Below are 18,224 nucleotides of genomic sequence, written 5' to 3' on the forward strand. Positions count from 1 at the left end.
TTGCCCAGGTGGTGGCTACCCCGAGGAGCCCCCCCCTTGCCTGCCTGCACTGCTGAAGAGACCCCTTGGTCTCCCATAGGAAACTATTGGAAACCCGACGTGTGTTTACACACTGCACCCGGCTGCCCCCGCGCTGCTGAGGGTGTACTTTTTGTGCTGACTCGTGTCCCCCCCGGTGCCCTACAAAACCCCCCTGGTCTGCCCTCCGAAGACGCGGGTACTTACCTGCTGGCAGACTGGAACCGGGGCAACCCCTTCTCTCCATTGAAGCCTATGTGTTTTGGGCACCTCTTTGACCTTTGCACCTGACCGGCCCTGAGCTGCTGGTGTGATAACTTTGGGGTTGCTCTGAACCCCCAACGATGGGCTACTTTGGACCCCAATCTCAAACCTGTAGGTGATTTACTTACCTGCTAAAACTAACATTACTTTACCTCCCCCAGGAACTGTGAAAATTGCACTAATTGTCCACTTTTAAAACAGCTATTTGTGTTTTATGTAAAAAGTATATATGCTACTGTAATTATTCAAAGTTCCTAAAGTACTTACCTGCAATACCTTTCAAATGAGATATTACATGTAAAATTTGAACCTGTGGTTCTTAAAATAAACTAAGAAAAGATATTTTTCTATAACAAAACCTATTGGCTGGATTTGTCTCCGAGTGTGTGTCCCTCATTTATTGCCTGTGTGTATGTACAACAAATGCTTAACACTACTCCTTTGATAAGCCTACTGCTCGACCACACTACCACAAAATAGAGCATTAGTATTCTCTTTTTGCCACTATCTTACCTCTAAGGGGAACCCTTGGACTCTGTGCATGCTATTCCTTACTTTGAAATAGCACATACAGAGCCAACTTCCTACAGGGATGGTAGGCTGTGATAAAGGATAATGCTGCACCAATATCTTGTGTGTTCACTTTTAGTAGGCCTCGATCCACTCCTGGTGGTCCAGTGAAATTAGAATGTCTCTAATGCTGAATTGTCAAAGTGCAAAAATGGGTAGATGAAAAATGAGGGCGAGAGGGTTAAGCATAAGATCTTGTCGAGCAAATCAAAATGGCATTCCTCCTGAAAATGGGTTGTGGACAAACAGAACATCTGTGCATTTCACTTTTCTGCCTTGCCAAAGTAATCAATTTGTTTTGATCCATACTGGTAAACAAAATTATGCAAGAATGTTTTTGTAGATGCTCAATTCTTGCTCGAAGTTGAGAAGTCTGCTTAACTTGTCTTCTTCAACCCCTTGGGTGCCTAGGATGAGCTGGTCTCGCCCTCGGCTACGGCTGCCTGGTGCCGAGGATGAGACCAGCTTGTCCTGCTATGGCTCCAGCGCTCCCCCCTATGGCCAAGCACCCCCCTCCTCTGGGCAGCAATGGAAGGGGAATTGCTTCCCCTTCCACCCCTGCCCCTCCGACATCAGAGGATGTCAGCGTGCGATCAGGCGGTGACCTCATCAGAAAGCATTTCACCTCCGATCAAGTGGAGGGGGCGAGAGAGGCATGAAAGGGGAGGAAAGGCCTTTTTCTCTCCTTTCACGATTGCGATGCGATCAGGCAGCCGAAATGCCACTAGACACCAGGGAATGTTTTATCTTTTGTTTATGTCATAAGGGGAGCGGCCCAATGGGCAAGGGTCGCTCCCCAGGGGAGCAAAATATTTTTAGGCCTTTTCTGCCCCCTTGGGGACAGATCGACCTATTATAATTAGGCCGATCTGCACCATGGTTCACGTGAGGGGAGCAACACCTTAGGCAACAGACACTCCCCTGGGGGGACAAATTTACTTTAGCCCATTCTTGGGATTTTTTTGTTGTTTTGCGCCCGTTTCACGCAAGGGTAGCGACCCCTTAGAGGCGGTTATTTTAGGCCATTTTTGCTCCCCTAGGGGGCACATTACTTTTGGTCCTATCTGCCCCCCTTGGGGGCAGATTGACCTATGTATGGAAGGTCCATCTGCCCCCAAGGGGGGTAGAAAGCCAACCAGAGAAGATTATTTTCCCACCCAAAATAAGAGGGTGGGGGTATGGCCATACCCCCACCCCAAATAAATGGGGCCAAAACCCCTAATCCACATCCCCTGCGGGAGGTGGGCAGAAAGTATACTAGATGCCGGGGAATAAAAAAATAAATAATTGCCTGGTGATTTCTACCAACCAGGATGGGCATGGTTATGCGCCCACCCCAACCGAAGGGGATAACAGTCTTACAGCTCTCCCCCACACACAAACATCTTATCCCATGGCAAGCAAGAAGACATTTGATTATTTTGGGTTTTGGTTTTACATTTGGGCCATGAGAGCTTGGCTAACTCTCAAAATCGCTCCACTTGGAATGGTGAGGGTTGCACTTTTTGGACTTTGGGATTCTGCCATGTAGAAAAATCCACAAGACCTAGATACATCTGAAAACTAAACATCTTGGTAAGTCCAGGGTGGTGTGCTTCCCATACACCCAGCACCATTTTCTTACCCACAATGCCCTGCAAACCTCCAACTTTGCTGGAGATCACACATTTTTTCCAAATTTTTGTGATGGAACCTTCTGGAATCTGCAGGAATCCACAAAATTCCTACCACTCAGCATTGTCTCATCTACACCGATACAAATGTTGCCCCACTTGTCAGCCTAAAGCCTAAAATAATTTTTTTCTCTTATCCCTTTTGGACCCGCTTTGGTTCCCCCTCAATTTCAACATGTTTTTGGCTCTTCCCTGTCACAGGCAGTTGGCCCACCTACACAATCAGGTATAATTTTTACCAGGAGACTGAGGGGAACGTAGGGTGGTAGGAAATTTGTCCCGGTGCAGTTATCCCACACAGAAATGTGGGAAAAATGAGCTAAATTTGAGGTTTGCTGAGGATTCTGGGTAAGAAAACATTGGGGGATCCACACAAAGTCACACCTCCCTGGATTCCCTCGGGTGTCAAGTTTTCAGAAATGTTTGGGTTTGGTAGGTTTCCCTATATAGCTGCTGAGCCCAGGACCAAAAATGCAGCCCCCACAACAGGTAGTTTAGTATTTGATAATTTTGATGTGTCCACATAGTGTTTTGGAGCATTTCATTTTGCGGGCATTAGGCCTACCCACACAAGTGAGGTACCATTTTTATCAGGACATTTGGGGAAACGGTGGGTGGATGGACATTTGTGGCTCCTCTCAGATTCCAGAACGTTGCCACCGAAATGTGAGGAAAATGTTTTTTGGGCCAAATTTTAAAGGTTTGCAAAGGATTCTGGGTAACAGAACCTGGTGAGAGCCCCACAAGTCACCCTATCCTGGATTCCCCTAGGATGCACAGGTTTGGTAGGTTTCGATAGGTGTGGGCTGAGATAGAGGCCAAAATCTACAGGTAGGCACTGTGCAAAAAACACTTCAGATTTCAATGTAAAAATGTGATGTGTCCATGTTGCGTTTCCTATCGCAAGCATTAGGCCTACCCATGCAAGTTATCGGGAGACTTAGGGGAACACAGAACAGAAAAACAGCAAGCGCTACTGCCCCTTGTCTTTCTCTACATTTTCTTCTTCCAAATGTAAGACAGTGTGTAAAAAATACGTCTATTTGAGAAATACCCTGTAATTCAAATGCTAGTATGGACACCCCGGAATTCAGAGATCAGCAAATAACCTCTGCTTCTCAACACCTTATCTTGTGCCCATTTTGGAAATACAAAGGTTTTCTTGATACCCATTTTTTACCCTTTATATTTCAGCAAATTAATTGCTGTATACCCGGTACAGAATGAAAACCCATGCAAGGTGCAGCTCATTTATTGGCTCTGGGTGCCTAGGGTTCTTGATGAACCTACAAGCCCTATATATCCCCGCAACCAGAAGAGTCCATCAGACGTAACGGTATATTGCTTTAAAAAAGCAGACATCGCAGAAAAAAGTTACAGAGTAAAACGTTGAGAAAAATGGCTGTTTTTTTTCTCAATTTCAATATATATTTTTTTATTTCAGCTGTTATTTTCTGCAGGAAAACCTTGTAGGATCTACACAAATTACCCCTTGCTGAATTTAGAATTTTGTCAACGTTTCAAAAATGTTTAGCTTTCTGGGATCCAGCATTGGTTTCATATCTATTTTTGTCACTAAGTGGAAAGAGGCTGAAAACACAAAAACAGTAACAAGCATTTTCAGCGCCACGGGTCTTGCATTTGTTCGAGTTAGAGCTATTAGCGTTGTAAGGCAAAAAAAAAATACAGCGTGATTGCGCTGTGAAAAAAATGCAGTGCGATCGCGCTGCGTGGAAAATAAACAGATAAAGTAGTCCGGACTCCAGGTTGAAAACATCGAGCCTTGTATGTTTTTGGTACTTTACCGGTGCTGTGTAGGTGGGCTAAACACCGGAAAATGCATGACGTATGCATGCCTTTCACAAATGAAAGCAAGCGGATTTTAAAAGACAAGCCCACGAACCAATGTAAGTGACTGACGTGGCATGGTTGTGGTTTCAAGCCCAAAGAGAGATTACAGAATGGACAGAGCACTTTGTGCTCACCCATAAAAATGGGGGATGTCCCAGTAAAATACCAGAAGTGTGTTGAAAAATTGGGGTTTCTGATTCAAGTCTGCCTGTTCCTGAAAGCTGGTTATTTTAGCACCGCAAACCCTTTGCTGATGCCATTTTCAGGGGGGAAAAAAACACAAGCCTTCTTCTGCAGCCCTTACACACCCCCCCCCCCCCCCCCCCCCCCCCCAATTTGTTTGCTGTATTTTGGCTAATTTCTTGGTCTCCTTCAGGGGAACACACAAACTCTGGGAACCTCTAGAATCCCTAGAATGTTGGAAAAAAAAGGACACAAATTAGGCGTGGGTAGCTTATGTGGACAAAACTTTGAGGGCCTGAGCACGACTTGCCCAAAATAGCCAAAAAAAGGCCTTGCACATGAGGGGGAAAAGGCCTGGCAGCGAAGGGGGTTAACACTGCCTGAACCTTGGGGGGTGAGCATAGCAGATCTGTACATTTTGTAGAAATAGTTATTCCGCATGTTGTCATGGTATGACATTTTGAAAAGTTCCTTGTACTGTCACATAGTACAAATGAGCTATCAATCATGGTGGTGTTTGGAGAGAATAGATGGCATTTCTTGAGGAACAGTGGTAGTATCCCTTAAAAGGAATCGCTTTCTTGCATTGTGTCCAAAAGTACCTGTAGGTACTGAATTCATTGAACTGGAAAAGGCGTGGATTCTCACTGAAGAATGAGGAAAAGGAGGTCACTGCTTCTGTTAAGTTGGGGGCGAGGGTCTTTCAAACCCATGGGTAAACCAGACAAGAGCCTTTTCAGGAGCGTCAAGAGATTAATGGTGCTAGGAAGAGAATGGTACACATCAGCTGAGGAAATGCCTAGCTGTAAAGAGGCATCTGCAGTATCTCAACCTTGAGCTTTTACAATGGTGGGAGCCTGAGAAGTATCATAACATTTTTTTCTCTGTCCAACTCATGCTCTGCTTCAAATGCTTACAAAAAACAAACATGGTGGGTGAAATGCTTCAATTAATCAAATCCACGAGTAATTAAGCAGCCCCCCATTCCATGATCTTTTGCCCATTACATCCCTCCAGACAGAGAATAGCCAGGAGGAAATCAGTGTTTGACCTACCTCAACAGGAAGAGTGCGGCCGAATTGCTGGGCCAGGTAACCTCCAGAAGAGAACACAAAATCGAAAACTAGTTTTGGCCTTTTAAGCCAGGTCAGTGATGTGAGCTTGAGTCTAATGTTTAGTGAGTATGGGACCCACATTTAGATGTACCCACTGCTTACAAAAACGTGCTGGTGGAATGTGTAGCTACTCTGTGCCTAGAGTGGCACAATGGGCAAAAAATACTGAAAATTGTGACCAAGAGATCAAGTGTGGCCGATTTTAATTCAAACACTGCTCTTATAACTGTATTTTTCCAAGTAGACACCCAAAGTGCAAAGGTAATGTCCAGGTATGGTTTCAAGGCAAAACATTGGCTAGTCAAAGGGTGGAAAATAGCTGACTGTAATGCTGCCCGAGTACACTGGCCAAATGGCATGACCACAGGTCCACTTGTTTTAGAATCAACAAAGAAGAAATTACACTCCTTTCATTACATAACTGCAATGAACAGATCCTCTGATGCACTCCCTGCAGCAAAGAGAGGTGAATCTAGCATATTTAAAATTGAAATGCTGACAAGAGCACGAGATCAAAGGATTACCACACGTTACAATGCTGTAACCATTTTGACTGAAGACAATGTAATTAAAGTAGGAGCACACTCAACAGGAGAAAGCTCAACTGAATGCATGAAAAGGCCCTTTTGCAAGGTTATGCATTTAAAGGCATCATGTGTTCGACATTTGTAATGAGGATTCCCACTTTGAAGTGGGACAGCATTCAAGTAGCACAAGAACCTACAGTCTGAGAACTCTGAGCTAGTGCAGGTTTTATACATACATAACTTCCAGTAGTAACATTTTCTGACCATAAACTGGTTATAATGATCACTCTGGGTTGTTCCTGTTCCAGTCACATTTAGGCCCATACAATCAATGGTATCAGGGAGAAACAAAAACAAAAATGTGTCCATGGTCAGGGAATACAAAACGCTTTCCCTACTGTTTCAAAGAACTGAAGAGATACTCAGTATCTATCACAAGTAAGTATATACTTTAAATAGAGACATCTAGCCATGTTACATATATCCTAGCATAAAGAGAAATTACACAAAGTTAACTGTTTTTGGATTTTAAGGATCTGCAAATATGAACATCATCTCATGGGAAATATTTAAATACCGGCTGTGGAAGTGAATGGCCAAAAACAAGCACTCTTACATTTTTTTTCTTCACACTATTATCAGAGGAGGATACTGTTGCACAAAGATAATCCTGGCCCACCGATATACCACCGTAAATAAGTTGTTGTCCAGAGATTTTCTTTTTTGATTTATGTGTGTTTCTGGATCATTAGAGAAGTTATTTAGCTTGGATAAACATTGTTGATCCGGGCCGTTTTTTATGGACAGCATTTTTAACAAGCATTTGCAATGCAATGGGTCTCGTATTTGCTTGAGTTAGAGCTTTTTGCGATGTGAATTCATAACTGGACTTTTCTTGCCACATAAATAAATCAACTCTGCCTGCAAATTAGTGTTTCTTCAAATGCAACATTCAAAATGATATAATGCAAATATGAACAAACCTACACTTTAGGCAATCTAATATCATCAAGGCCTTTGTAATAAAGTCTTGGAAACTTATTTGCTGCTGGACTGAATACAATGGCAAGTAAATGTTGGCATTTAAAGATGTCATACAACTTTCACTCAAATAGAGACTTGTGACTGAAGTTAAATAACAGGGAACGACGTCGGAGGGGTGGTGAGGATGGCAGACAGAACAGGAAACTGAGGGATGGACAGGCAGGAGGTGCTGGGGACAGCACTGTCAGCTGATTCAAATCGTTATATCTGCCATCAGTGTGGAGAGAGAGAGAAGAAATAAGTAGTTCTCTCACATAAAACTTATCAGCAATCGTGCGATAATCCATGTAACAGTCTGCAAGGGCTTTTCAATAGGCAAGCCCACAAACGAAAGTGATGGATATTTACAATAGGTCAGAAGCGCGTGTGCGCTCAACCTAAATATGGCGGATGTGTTGCAGTGATGATGTACAGTTTTTAAGAAGCTTGAGACCTACATACTTTATTTTGGTGTCAAAATATAGATTTTGGGGGTCAAGTAGTCTTAGAGACAGAAAATAACTCCTTAGAGCAACCCTTCCGCCATTTTCCAAAACAGCAGATCTATAATGATGTGTGTTAATCATAGTGTAATTTATTTTAGTATTGTTTTTGTTTCAGGTTTTCAGTTGATTCAAATTTGTAAACAGGAGCGAACCAGGTGGTACCAGAGGATCGTTACCTCCTGACTGAGCGTTGCTTACTACAAAACCTGAGGGCTCCAACAAAGTAAAATGCGTTATAAGCCAAACTAATACTAAAGGAAAGCTAACATCAACTGCGACTGCACCGAAGGGAGTTCGAGATGCTTCAGAAATACAGAAAGAGAATTTCACAAAAGATTGAAACTGAGGATTAAAGAGGATTGCACATTTTAAGAAAGCGGAAACAACCAAACCCAATGTCCATCTTCTTAGAAGATCAATGGTTAACCCTCATTCACCTACAACAACTGATCAGAAAGTAGAGGATCTTCAATATGTTAACTGTGGTTTAGCCAGAACAACAACAGGTGATGTTTTGCTTCGATTTTCTAATTTCTGATGATCCATACGCTACAGTTAACCTGACAGGCAGGTGAAAAAAAGCAATTGCCCAGCAAAAAATGAAGTCAAGAATTCCCTAGGAAATCCTCCTTTGAAAAGGACTTTTCTAATCCTCATGAATCACTTAGATTTATAACACACATGAAATTAAATCCCAGGAAAGATTTGTGGACATCTTCCTAGAAACCTACAAGCTAATGGTTTCCAAAGTTCAAGTCGGAATATCGTTGAACTTGATTAGAAATCCATTTCACGTGCAGTATTCAACACCTGACAGAGGTACACTGCTCTGACACACAGGACTTTCGGCAGTTCAACTGCATGGTGAATAAACAACATACAGTTTCTGTAAGGAAATGCCTCCTTGGCATGGTTACCCCCTGACTTTTTGCCTTTGCTGATGCTATGTTTTGAATTGAAAGTGTGCTGAGGCCTGCTAACCAGGCCCCAGCACCAGTGTTCTTTCCCTAACCTGTACTTTTGATTCCACAATTGGCACACCCTGGCATCCAGATAAGTCCCTTGTTACTGGTACCTCTGGTACCAAGGGCCCTGATGCCAGGGAAGGTCTCTAAGGGCTGCAGCATGTATTATGCCACCCTAGAGACCCCTCACTCAGCACAGACACACTGCTTACCAGCTTGTGTGTGCTAGTGAGAACAAAATGAGTAAGTCGACATGGCACTCCCCTCAGGGTGCCATGCCAGCCTCTCACTGCCTATGCAGTATAGGTAAGACACCCCTCTAGCAGGCCTTACAGCCCTAAGGCAGGGTGCACTATACCATAGGTGAGGATACCAGTGCATGAGCACTGTGCCCCTACAGTGTCTAAGCAAAACCTTAGACATTGTAAGTGCAGGGTAGCCATAAGAGTATATGGTCTGGGAGTCTGTTTTACACGAACTCCACAGCACCATGATGGCTACACTGAAAACTGGGAAGTTTGGTATCAAACTTCTCAGCACAATAAATGCACACTGATGCCAGTGTACATTTTATTGTAAAATACACCACAGAGGGCACCTTAGAGGTGCCCCCTGAAACTTAACCGACTATCTGTGTAGGCTGACTGGTTCCAGCAGCCTGCCACACTAGAGACATGTTGCTGGCCCCATGGGGAGAGTGCCTTTGTCACTCTGAGGCCAGTAACAAAGCCTGCACTGGGTGGAGATGCTAACACCTCCCCCAGGCAGGAGCTATAACACCTGGCGGTGAGCAAAGGCTCACCCCTTTGTCACAGCACAGCAGGGCACTCCAGCTTAGTGGAGTTGCCCGCCCCCTCCGGCCACGGCCCCCACTTTTGGCGGCAAGGCTGGAGGAAACAAAGAAAACAACAAGGAGGAGTCACTGGCCAGTCAGGACAGCCCCTAAGGTGTCCTGAGCTGAGGTGACTCTAACTTTTAGAAATCCTCCATCTTGCAGATGGAGGATTCCCCCAATAGGATTAGGGATGTGACCCCCTCCCCTTGGGAGGAGGCACAAAGAGGGTGTACCCACCCTCAGGGCTAGTAGCCATTGGCTACTAACCCCCCCAGACCTAAACACGCCCTTAAATTTAGTATTTAAGGGCTTCCCTGAACCTAAGAATTTAGATTCCTGCAACGACAAGAAGAAGGACTGCCGAGCTGACAAACCCCTGCAGAGGAAGACCAGAAGACACCAACTGCCTTGGCCCCAGACTTACCGGCCTGTCTCCTGCCTTCCAAAGAACCTGCTCCAGCGACGCCTTCCAAGGGACCAGCGACCTCTGAAGACTGCCCTGCTTCGAAAAAGACAAGAAACTCCAGAGGACAGCGGCACTGCTCCAAAAGAACTGCAACTTTGTTACAAGGAGCAGATTTAAAGACCCCTGCAACTCCCCGCAAGAAGCGTGAGACTTGCAACACTGCACCCGGCGACCCCGACTCGACTGGTGGAGAACAACCAACTCAGGGAGGATCCTCCGGCGACTCTACGACTGTGAGTAACCAAAGTTGTCCCCCCTGAGCCCCCACAGCGACGCCTGCAGAGGGAATCCCCAGGCTCCCCCTGACCGCGACTGTCTGAACTCCATTTCCCGACGGCTGGAAAAGACCCTGCACCCGCAGCCCCCAGCCCCTAAAGAAACGGAACTTCTGTGCAGGAGTGACCCCCAGGAGGCCCTCTCCCTTGCCCAGGTGGTGGCTACCCCGAGGAGCCCCCCCCTTGCCTGCATCGCTGACGAGACCCCTTGGTCTCCCATTGAAAACTGAAGGAAACCCGACGCGTGTTTGCACACTGCACCCGGCCGCCCCCGCGCTGCTGAGGGTGTACTTTCTGTGCTACTTTGTGTCCCCCCCCGGTGCCCTACAAAACCCCCCTGGTCTGCCCTCCGAAGACGCGGGTACTTACCTGCTGGCAGACTGGAACCGGGGCACCCCCTTCTCTCCATTATAGCCTATGTGTTTTGGGCACCTCTTTGACCTTTGCACCTGACCGGCCCTGAGCTGCTGGTGTGATAACTTTGGGGTTGCTCTGAACCCCCAACGGTGGGCTACCTTGGACCAAAAACTGAGAACTGTAAGTGACTTACTTACCTGTGAAAACTAACAATAACTTACCTCCCCCAGGAACTGTGAAAATTGCACTAAGTGTCCACTTTTAAAACAGCTTATTGTGTTTTATGTGAAAAGTATACATGCTAAAGTAATGATTCAAAGTTCCTAGAGTACTTACCTGCAATACCTTTCAAACAAGCTATTACATGTGAAAATTGAACCTGTGGTTCTTAAAATAAACTAAGAAAAGATATTTTTCTATAACAAAACCTATTGGCTGGATTTGTCTCTGAGTGTGTGTACCTCATTTATTGTCTATGTGTATGTACAACAAATGCTTAACACTACTCCTTGGATAAGCCTACTGCTCGACCACACTACCACAAACTAGAGCATTAGTATTATCTCTTTTTACCACTATGTTACCCCTAAGGGGAACCCTTGGACTCTGTGCATGCTATTCCTTACTTTGAAATAGCACATACAGAGCCAACTTCCTACAGTTTCCTCACCTGCTGTGTGGTGATCTAGGGAAACAATCACAGTCGGTATCCGGTAACTGAGATATCCAACTTGAGGGCCCAAGGTTCAAGATCAGATAGTGCAAAAACCAATTGCACATTGTTGTCCCTGTCTCTACTTCTGAAATTGAATGTTTTGGAGTGTTTCAGGAGGTTGTCTGTACTGAAGGTGACCTATGTGTGGCGACCTTGCAAAAGAAGGGATGTTGTTCTAGAGTTATCAAAAACTTTATACTAGCACTGCTACTTATCTCTTGCATCCCCTCAATGAAATGTTGAAAGAAGGAATGGAGTGTAAGGAAAATCTCAGACTGGGTTAATCAACTAAAATATATTCCACACCCTCCATGGATACTGACAGTAGATTAGTAGTTTTGAAGCCCTCAGGTGTGAACCTGGAAATAGTACAAATAATGGAGCAAATACATGGCATTCATAGTAAAGGTTCTAGTGGGAAGTGTTAAAAAAATAACCTACTCTTGTGAAAAGCAGTAATCACTGTGGATCCTTTCAACACAATCCGAGATCAGCAGCTAAAGTGTATTTAAGCATGGACAAAGTGTGGGCTGATTGCACAATGGGTGATATCTTGCCACTATTGAATTGATTACATTGGTGGTCCAGTCTTTTTCGAAATGTACCAATCAACTGGAGAGATTAGGATGGACTACTTAGCAGCCGCAGGCCAGAGGTGTGTCAAAGACAAGCCTACCAGCATCAGTCCATGCAGCCACCAAGGGACTCTGCTGCCAGTGGAGTTCAGTGGCTTAAATACTGAATTCAGCAAGTTTGTATCGTATGCAATTTTATACCAACTATATGTTGATCTATCAACACTGAGCCACTGGGGCCGATCAAGTATCTTTCACTTCACATCCATTTCCTGCCTAGGGAGGCAAATCAATGGATGAGTGCTATGCTCCAGGCAGTGTCCCTGTAGGGAGCTGGCTCTTTATGTAGTGGACCTACAGTGGAAGTACACTGTGTAAGGAGTTCAAGCGAACCCCAGAGGAATTAAGAGGCACAATTAACACCCCAAATGCTCATTTGTGGTAGTGTGGGTGGGCAGATAGGCATATCAGAGGGTAGTGTTAAGCATGTATTGAACACACAAAGGCTGTAAGTGAGTCACAAAGAAATGACAGTTTTCAAAAGTTGACAGGGCAATTTTTGGAGCGGTAATGCTATCCTATAGAGGAAAAACAAACTGCATACAGGTACTTAGCAGCAACGTACAGGGTCCATCTTCTAAAGTTAAGTATGGGACAAGGTTCAAAGCAGCACAAACAGGTCACTTTGTGAGGCGCTGGGGCATCCAGGAGCAAGGTGTTTTTCTGCACTGGGTACCCTAATGATAACATATGGGAAAAGAAACATACTGTATTGGGCAGTCCAAACCACTTCGGGAGACACTGAGGCGTCTGGGTGCAGAGGTGCTTTTTTAGCCTTGGGCGCCCTACTGTTATCCTATTGTAAAGAAACAGATACTGCATATGAGTACTTAGCAATGACTTACAGGACTGTTCTTCTGGACTTGAGGTGAGTATAGGGCAAGGTCCAAGGCCAAACCAACAGTTTACCTCAGAGGGCTCTGGGGCTTCCTGGTGCGGAGGTGTGTTGCAGTGTCTAGTCTCATTCACTTTAAGGGAGTGCAGTCTGGTCAGAAAGAGGCTGCAAGCAGAAACTAGGCTTGCAGTCCAGGGGAACCCACAGGGGGAGGCTAGACCCGTTGAGATCCTCTGGCATGAAGTGAGACTGTTGGCCCACTTCTCCTTTGGCTGTGGGACTCTGGTGCAGTGGTATCTTACGGCATCAGGTTCAGGTGTAGGGGATACTCACGGTTGGAGGGGCCATGCAGAAAGAGGCTGCAGGTGGCGTTGGGAAGTCTACTGTTGACAATCCCAAGGTGGGCTTTGGCACTGAAAAGCCTGAGGACCACACTGGCAACCATTGGTCCACTTCAACTCGGGCTAGGGGGCACGGGTGCAGTGGTGCTGTCAGGTGTCGGATTTAGGCGGTCCAGAATCCTCGAGTCTTCTTTGGTGCCTGCAGGTGAATCCTGGTTACTTCTCTAAGTGCTGGAGCCCTCCCAGGTTTTTAGAGGCAGAAAGCTGCAGGACTGGTCATCTTAGGCGCAACTGTTGAGGACAGCAGGCAGGCAGTGTTGGGGTCAAGTCAGTTGCTATTCCTCAGGTCTTGCTTTTTCACAGTTCTTCAAGCCCTTCTGTAGTTCAGCAAATCAGAGGTCCTTGTATCAGGGTGTCCCCTAAATGCTCAATTTATGGGAGTTAAGTTGCCAATGGGCTACTTAGGCCTGGGGACACTACGTCCCCTAGATGACCACTTCCTTTGGGGAGTTGACATCACCCTGTCCTAGAATTCCAAGGTGATGGAATTTCAAAGGCTGTGTTCACTTCAGGCTGGTCATCCCAGAGGTGTGTCCAAACTGCAAATGCAACATGACTCCTGCATAGCAACCTTTCCCACCTGTCCAGTTGCGAAATGGGCCCCGGAGGGTTGGGAGGGATTCGGCATCTCACTTCTGAAGACAGCCAGATGTGCATAGGGCAGTGGGCTTCTTTGTAGCTCCTCAGCAACTGGATCACAGATTTGCAGGTCATCCTGTTGGGAGGGGTGTGTTAACATCCCTGCCAGAGTAGGCTTTGTACCTGCTCACCCAAGAGTAAAGGCTCTCAATCTTGGTGGGAGACTGGTAACAACTAGTCAGTCAGCCCACCAGCAGTTGGTAGAGTTTCAGGGAACACCACTAAGGTACCCTCTGGGTGCATGAATTAATAAATCCATCACTGGAATCAGTCAGGGTTTATTTATACAAGATGTTCGTTACCAAACATCCCAATCTTCAGAGTGCTTAAGGATTTGCCAATTGGCGAAACGTTAAAGAACATCAACGAATACAGTAAAAATCAAGTGAAGAGACAAGACTTCAAAGAAAAACACCTTCAATCTAAAGAATACACCCGGGCTATAACCCATCTTAAAAATAAAGCACAGAGAGATCTTTTATATTTTTTGTTTAAAATGTTTTGATGCTCTTCAGCATTACAAGAACAGTGGCGCTGTAACCAAACAAAACTTAATACTCCCTCCACTTTGCCTGAGTAGATTCATGTGGTCTTTCACCCTTCTGTTCCTCTTTCCTCAACAGAGCTCTTTACAGTCAGTGCTTCCAGTCTAACAGAGCTGTCCACCACTGGTGTATATAGTAGTCAAGCATAGTACTTCTTCGGCTCCATTGCCAACTTCAATGCCAATTACATTCTTGTCCCTTAATCTTCATTACTTTCTGACCTGTCCTACACCTCTGCTCCCAACCTCAGCGTACTTATAAGTACCATACTTTTGTCCAGGAGGTTCCACCGTTTTATGACTGCGTTTTAAAAGTCTGCAAGATAAATGCAAGCATGAAGACTAGAGGTTCATGACTACGTTTAAAAAGTGTAAATGTTTCAGAAGTGTTCCAGTGTCCTCTAACACAAGGACAATCTGTGATGCAAGTAATACATTTATCATACGAGGTGAAAAATGTCTATCACACTGCCAACCTCCAGAACGTTTCTAATGTAGTCACTATAGTTATAGCAGAACACTTGCACCCACATCACAGGTCTACTGTTATCAAGAAATTGGTACAGTGCAGTTAGCACCGGTAACAAAATCGCATCAATCAATGCTTTACGTGATCTGAATTATGCTCAGGATGCTTCTATTCTCAATCTTTCAGTTGGCAGCAATGGATATTGGGGAACGCATTATTGTTCAAAACTCATTATTTGCCATGGCAAACGCCACATAAAATGGTAAGTTTGGCTATTTGTATTTGGATAAGGATTTATGTTCCATTGGTATTCGTCAGTGTTTGATGCAAGGATGCATTCAGAAGAAGGCAACAGCTTTTAGCAAAATTTTACAGAATAGGACACACCCTGCATAAACAAAATATCATGATATTAAAACAATAAAGAAAGCATATAAAGATGTTTCTACCACAAACATGTCTTTATATAAATTACACATATTGGGCTAACTAGAATTCCAGCTCCATATGTAAAAAAGGTAACGTGTTTCGAAATAAGGAGAAAAGTATGTGCACGTACAATCACCATGACAATGAATATATGCCCCGAGAGATGGGTGCGATTTTTTAAGGGTGTTCGTCAGACAACTGCAGAGCACACTGACATTCTAAGAACTGCTTATGAAGGTAGAATGTACAATATCATCCATCTAAGATAACCTCCACCTGTTTTTTGGGCTGACTTGTGTCGACTGTCTAATTAACCCTTCCAGTAATTATGTTTACTCATCTAATCCAAAGGCATTTTGCTCAATTGATATGGAAATCAAACGCAGTTTTAAAAGTGAATATTTCAAATAGTGACAACTTTTGAAAGCTAGTCTTGGCCCAGGAAAACAAGACATCACATATGCTCATGGAGCTAAAGAAACAACTATTTGTGGGACAAGATTATAGAAAATATAGAAAGGCACTAGAATTTGTTTTTTAAATGCTTTTTGTAACAAACACTAAATGATATCACCTGTCAGTGGGTGTACATGAGATGCCAATGATTTGTATTGCGTATGATGGGTACTAGGTTCGAAGTTAAGATGGCATAAAAACTGACTCCACAAAGAAAAGGACTACCTCGACGAGTGTGCACCACATACTTTAAAACAATAGATATTGGTTTAAGAGTAATAGGTAAACCGACTAATGCTATTTTAGTGCTATGGACAGGATAACAGATAAGGCAATTAAACCAAACATTTGCAAAATGTTCTCCTTCGTACCTTCTCATAATCACTTCTTCATGCCCACAATTTGCTCAGTAAGAAAAGATGACCACCGTAGTGGCCCATGGCTCATGTCTTTGGAACAAGCTTTCTTCAACGCATGAGTTGAGCAGGCCAAATTGCATTTTTAGAGCTCTACAGAAAAACCTTTTGTTCTGTAAAGGCTGGTTTGTGGTTCACTGGCTGGGCTTGCATAACACGTTGAGGATTCATGGACTACAATGAGCTCTCTAGAAGTCTTCAATCATTTACATGACCCTGTGCAGAAACTGAAGCAAAGTGCTGCTTGTGAGGAGCTTGTGCGCAGTTTCCAAAACTTTACAAACGCTAGTGAAGGGACATGCAACATTCTACAAGGGGGAAAACCCCTTTCTTGGGCTCACTAAGGAAAGGAACGACCTAACCTGTAACCAATGCAGCAAGATTATAGCATGAACCTGACCAACTTCAGCAACACCAATTCTCACCACTTATATGCAAAAAAAGCCAACCCCCTAAACCATTAAACAAATCTTAAAATACCAACTTACTCCTCCTTAAGTCGGCGTTGCTCCCTGTAAAATTCCTCTCTTGATAAAGGTGGAGCTTGAGACGGTGCCGGGATGGCATTTGGCAGAGATGTCGGTGCAGCTGGTGGTACCCACGGTGCAGTTATGGGTGTAGGAGCAGGAGTGTATCCTGGAGGAGGTACACTGTATCCAGCAGGTGGAGGCTGTCCTGGTGGGAACTGTGGAGGAAACTGAGGTGGCGGTACACCTGGAGGTAGAGTAAGTCCATGGGGAGGTGGGGGAAACAGTGGGGGTACTGGAGGTGGGTAAACAGGTGCAGATGCAGCCAATGTTTGGGCAGGATTCCTCTGTGTTCGCTCATTCGGAGGGCGTCCTCTATTTGCACCCCTTGAAATGAATAAATACAAAATCAAAACCAAGAATTGATAATGGCATTTCAGAAAGGCTGAAGAGGCAAAGAAACATTCACAGGCATAGGTGAATGCAAGCTGGATTATTCAAGGCATGTGAAGACAGATCTAAAAACACAAGCGATCCAGCTATCAAGCAAGTATAATCGAAGAAGCAAAAGTTGAAACCTGAACATAACTCAGATTTTAGTCACATGCCATCGAACATATATATATATGCTCAATAAGTCAGAGAGGAAATTGGTTATCCTACGATGAAGTCTATGTTCCCTGAAAGACTTGCTGCTGATATTCTCAGATGGTATCTGCTTCAGAGCTATTCAATCATGAACCACAAGTCCTTGAGAGAGATTAAAACGTTGACTGATTCAGACAGTTTTCAAAACTGCACAGGTTTGGGCAGCAGTTTGCTTCGCTAGCTCCTGCAATATTCTCAACTGGATGGTCATTTTCAATGAGCACGCTCAAACAGAAAAAAAAAGTCTGTACATTCTTCAGTTTAGAGAGTTAGGAAAAACTCAATTTGAAGTATAGCAAAGATTCCCATCTTGAGCTGGAGTCTGACATTTCTCAGGTTGCTACCGTGATATTTCACAGGTACCTGTTAAAGTAATTGAGAGTGATGGATGGCCGGTGCCCTGGTCCAAATTAACCTGGTGGTATCAATTTTTAAACATTTTAAAACAGTATCATGAAAACTGTTGGAATCAGTTAAACGAATAATGCAGTAGTTAAGTTTCTTCAATGGCAGTTGGTTTGAATTTGGTGGATGAAGTGATCTGACTAACTAGAACGATCCGAATAAATCATGAGGGATGTACAAAGCACTCTACGCCTCTTCAAAAAAACATGGCATGGTGGGTGTGGTTACTTCACTACCCTGCTTCCTCGGTACATGTTTAACATCATGGATGATGACGTTATGGCAATGTGTTGTCCTGTGATCGTTTTTATGCCTTCGTGTGAAGATACTACTTATTCTTGAGTATCAATTACCGTTATCGTAGATGTCCTCCTGATTGATTTATAAAAGCCAGACATCACGATCACTTCAGAATCTAAACGTGTCTTCTGAGTGCATCAACATTAAGGCCACTAGGCTTGCATCAATTGTTATTGGAAGACTCGTACTTATTGTAGCTCCAATACCATCTAACCTCAATACTAGAACTGAAATTAA

The 18,224-nt window shown here is 44.3% G+C and overlaps 1 protein-coding gene across 2 annotated transcripts in view; it reads right to left on the reverse strand.

Moving 5' to 3' along the window:
* Positions 1-18,224, reverse strand: part of RBBP6 (RB binding protein 6, ubiquitin ligase) — a 388,917-nt gene that overhangs the window by 23,321 nt on the left and 347,372 nt on the right. The window contains exon 14 of one of the 2 annotated variants that reach the window (XM_069209694.1): positions 16,656-17,021. The exons of the other annotated variant lie outside the window; for it this stretch is intronic. Coding sequence (XP_069065795.1) covers positions 16,656-17,021 — 366 coding nt within the window. The remainder of the gene's footprint in view (positions 1-16,655; positions 17,022-18,224) is intronic. 2 annotated transcript variants of the gene reach the window in all.

This window comes from Pleurodeles waltl, chromosome 10 (assembly GCF_031143425.1).
Source record: "Pleurodeles waltl isolate 20211129_DDA chromosome 10, aPleWal1.hap1.20221129, whole genome shotgun sequence".
In the NCBI taxonomy this organism is placed as follows: domain Eukaryota; kingdom Metazoa; phylum Chordata; class Amphibia; order Caudata; family Salamandridae; genus Pleurodeles; species Pleurodeles waltl.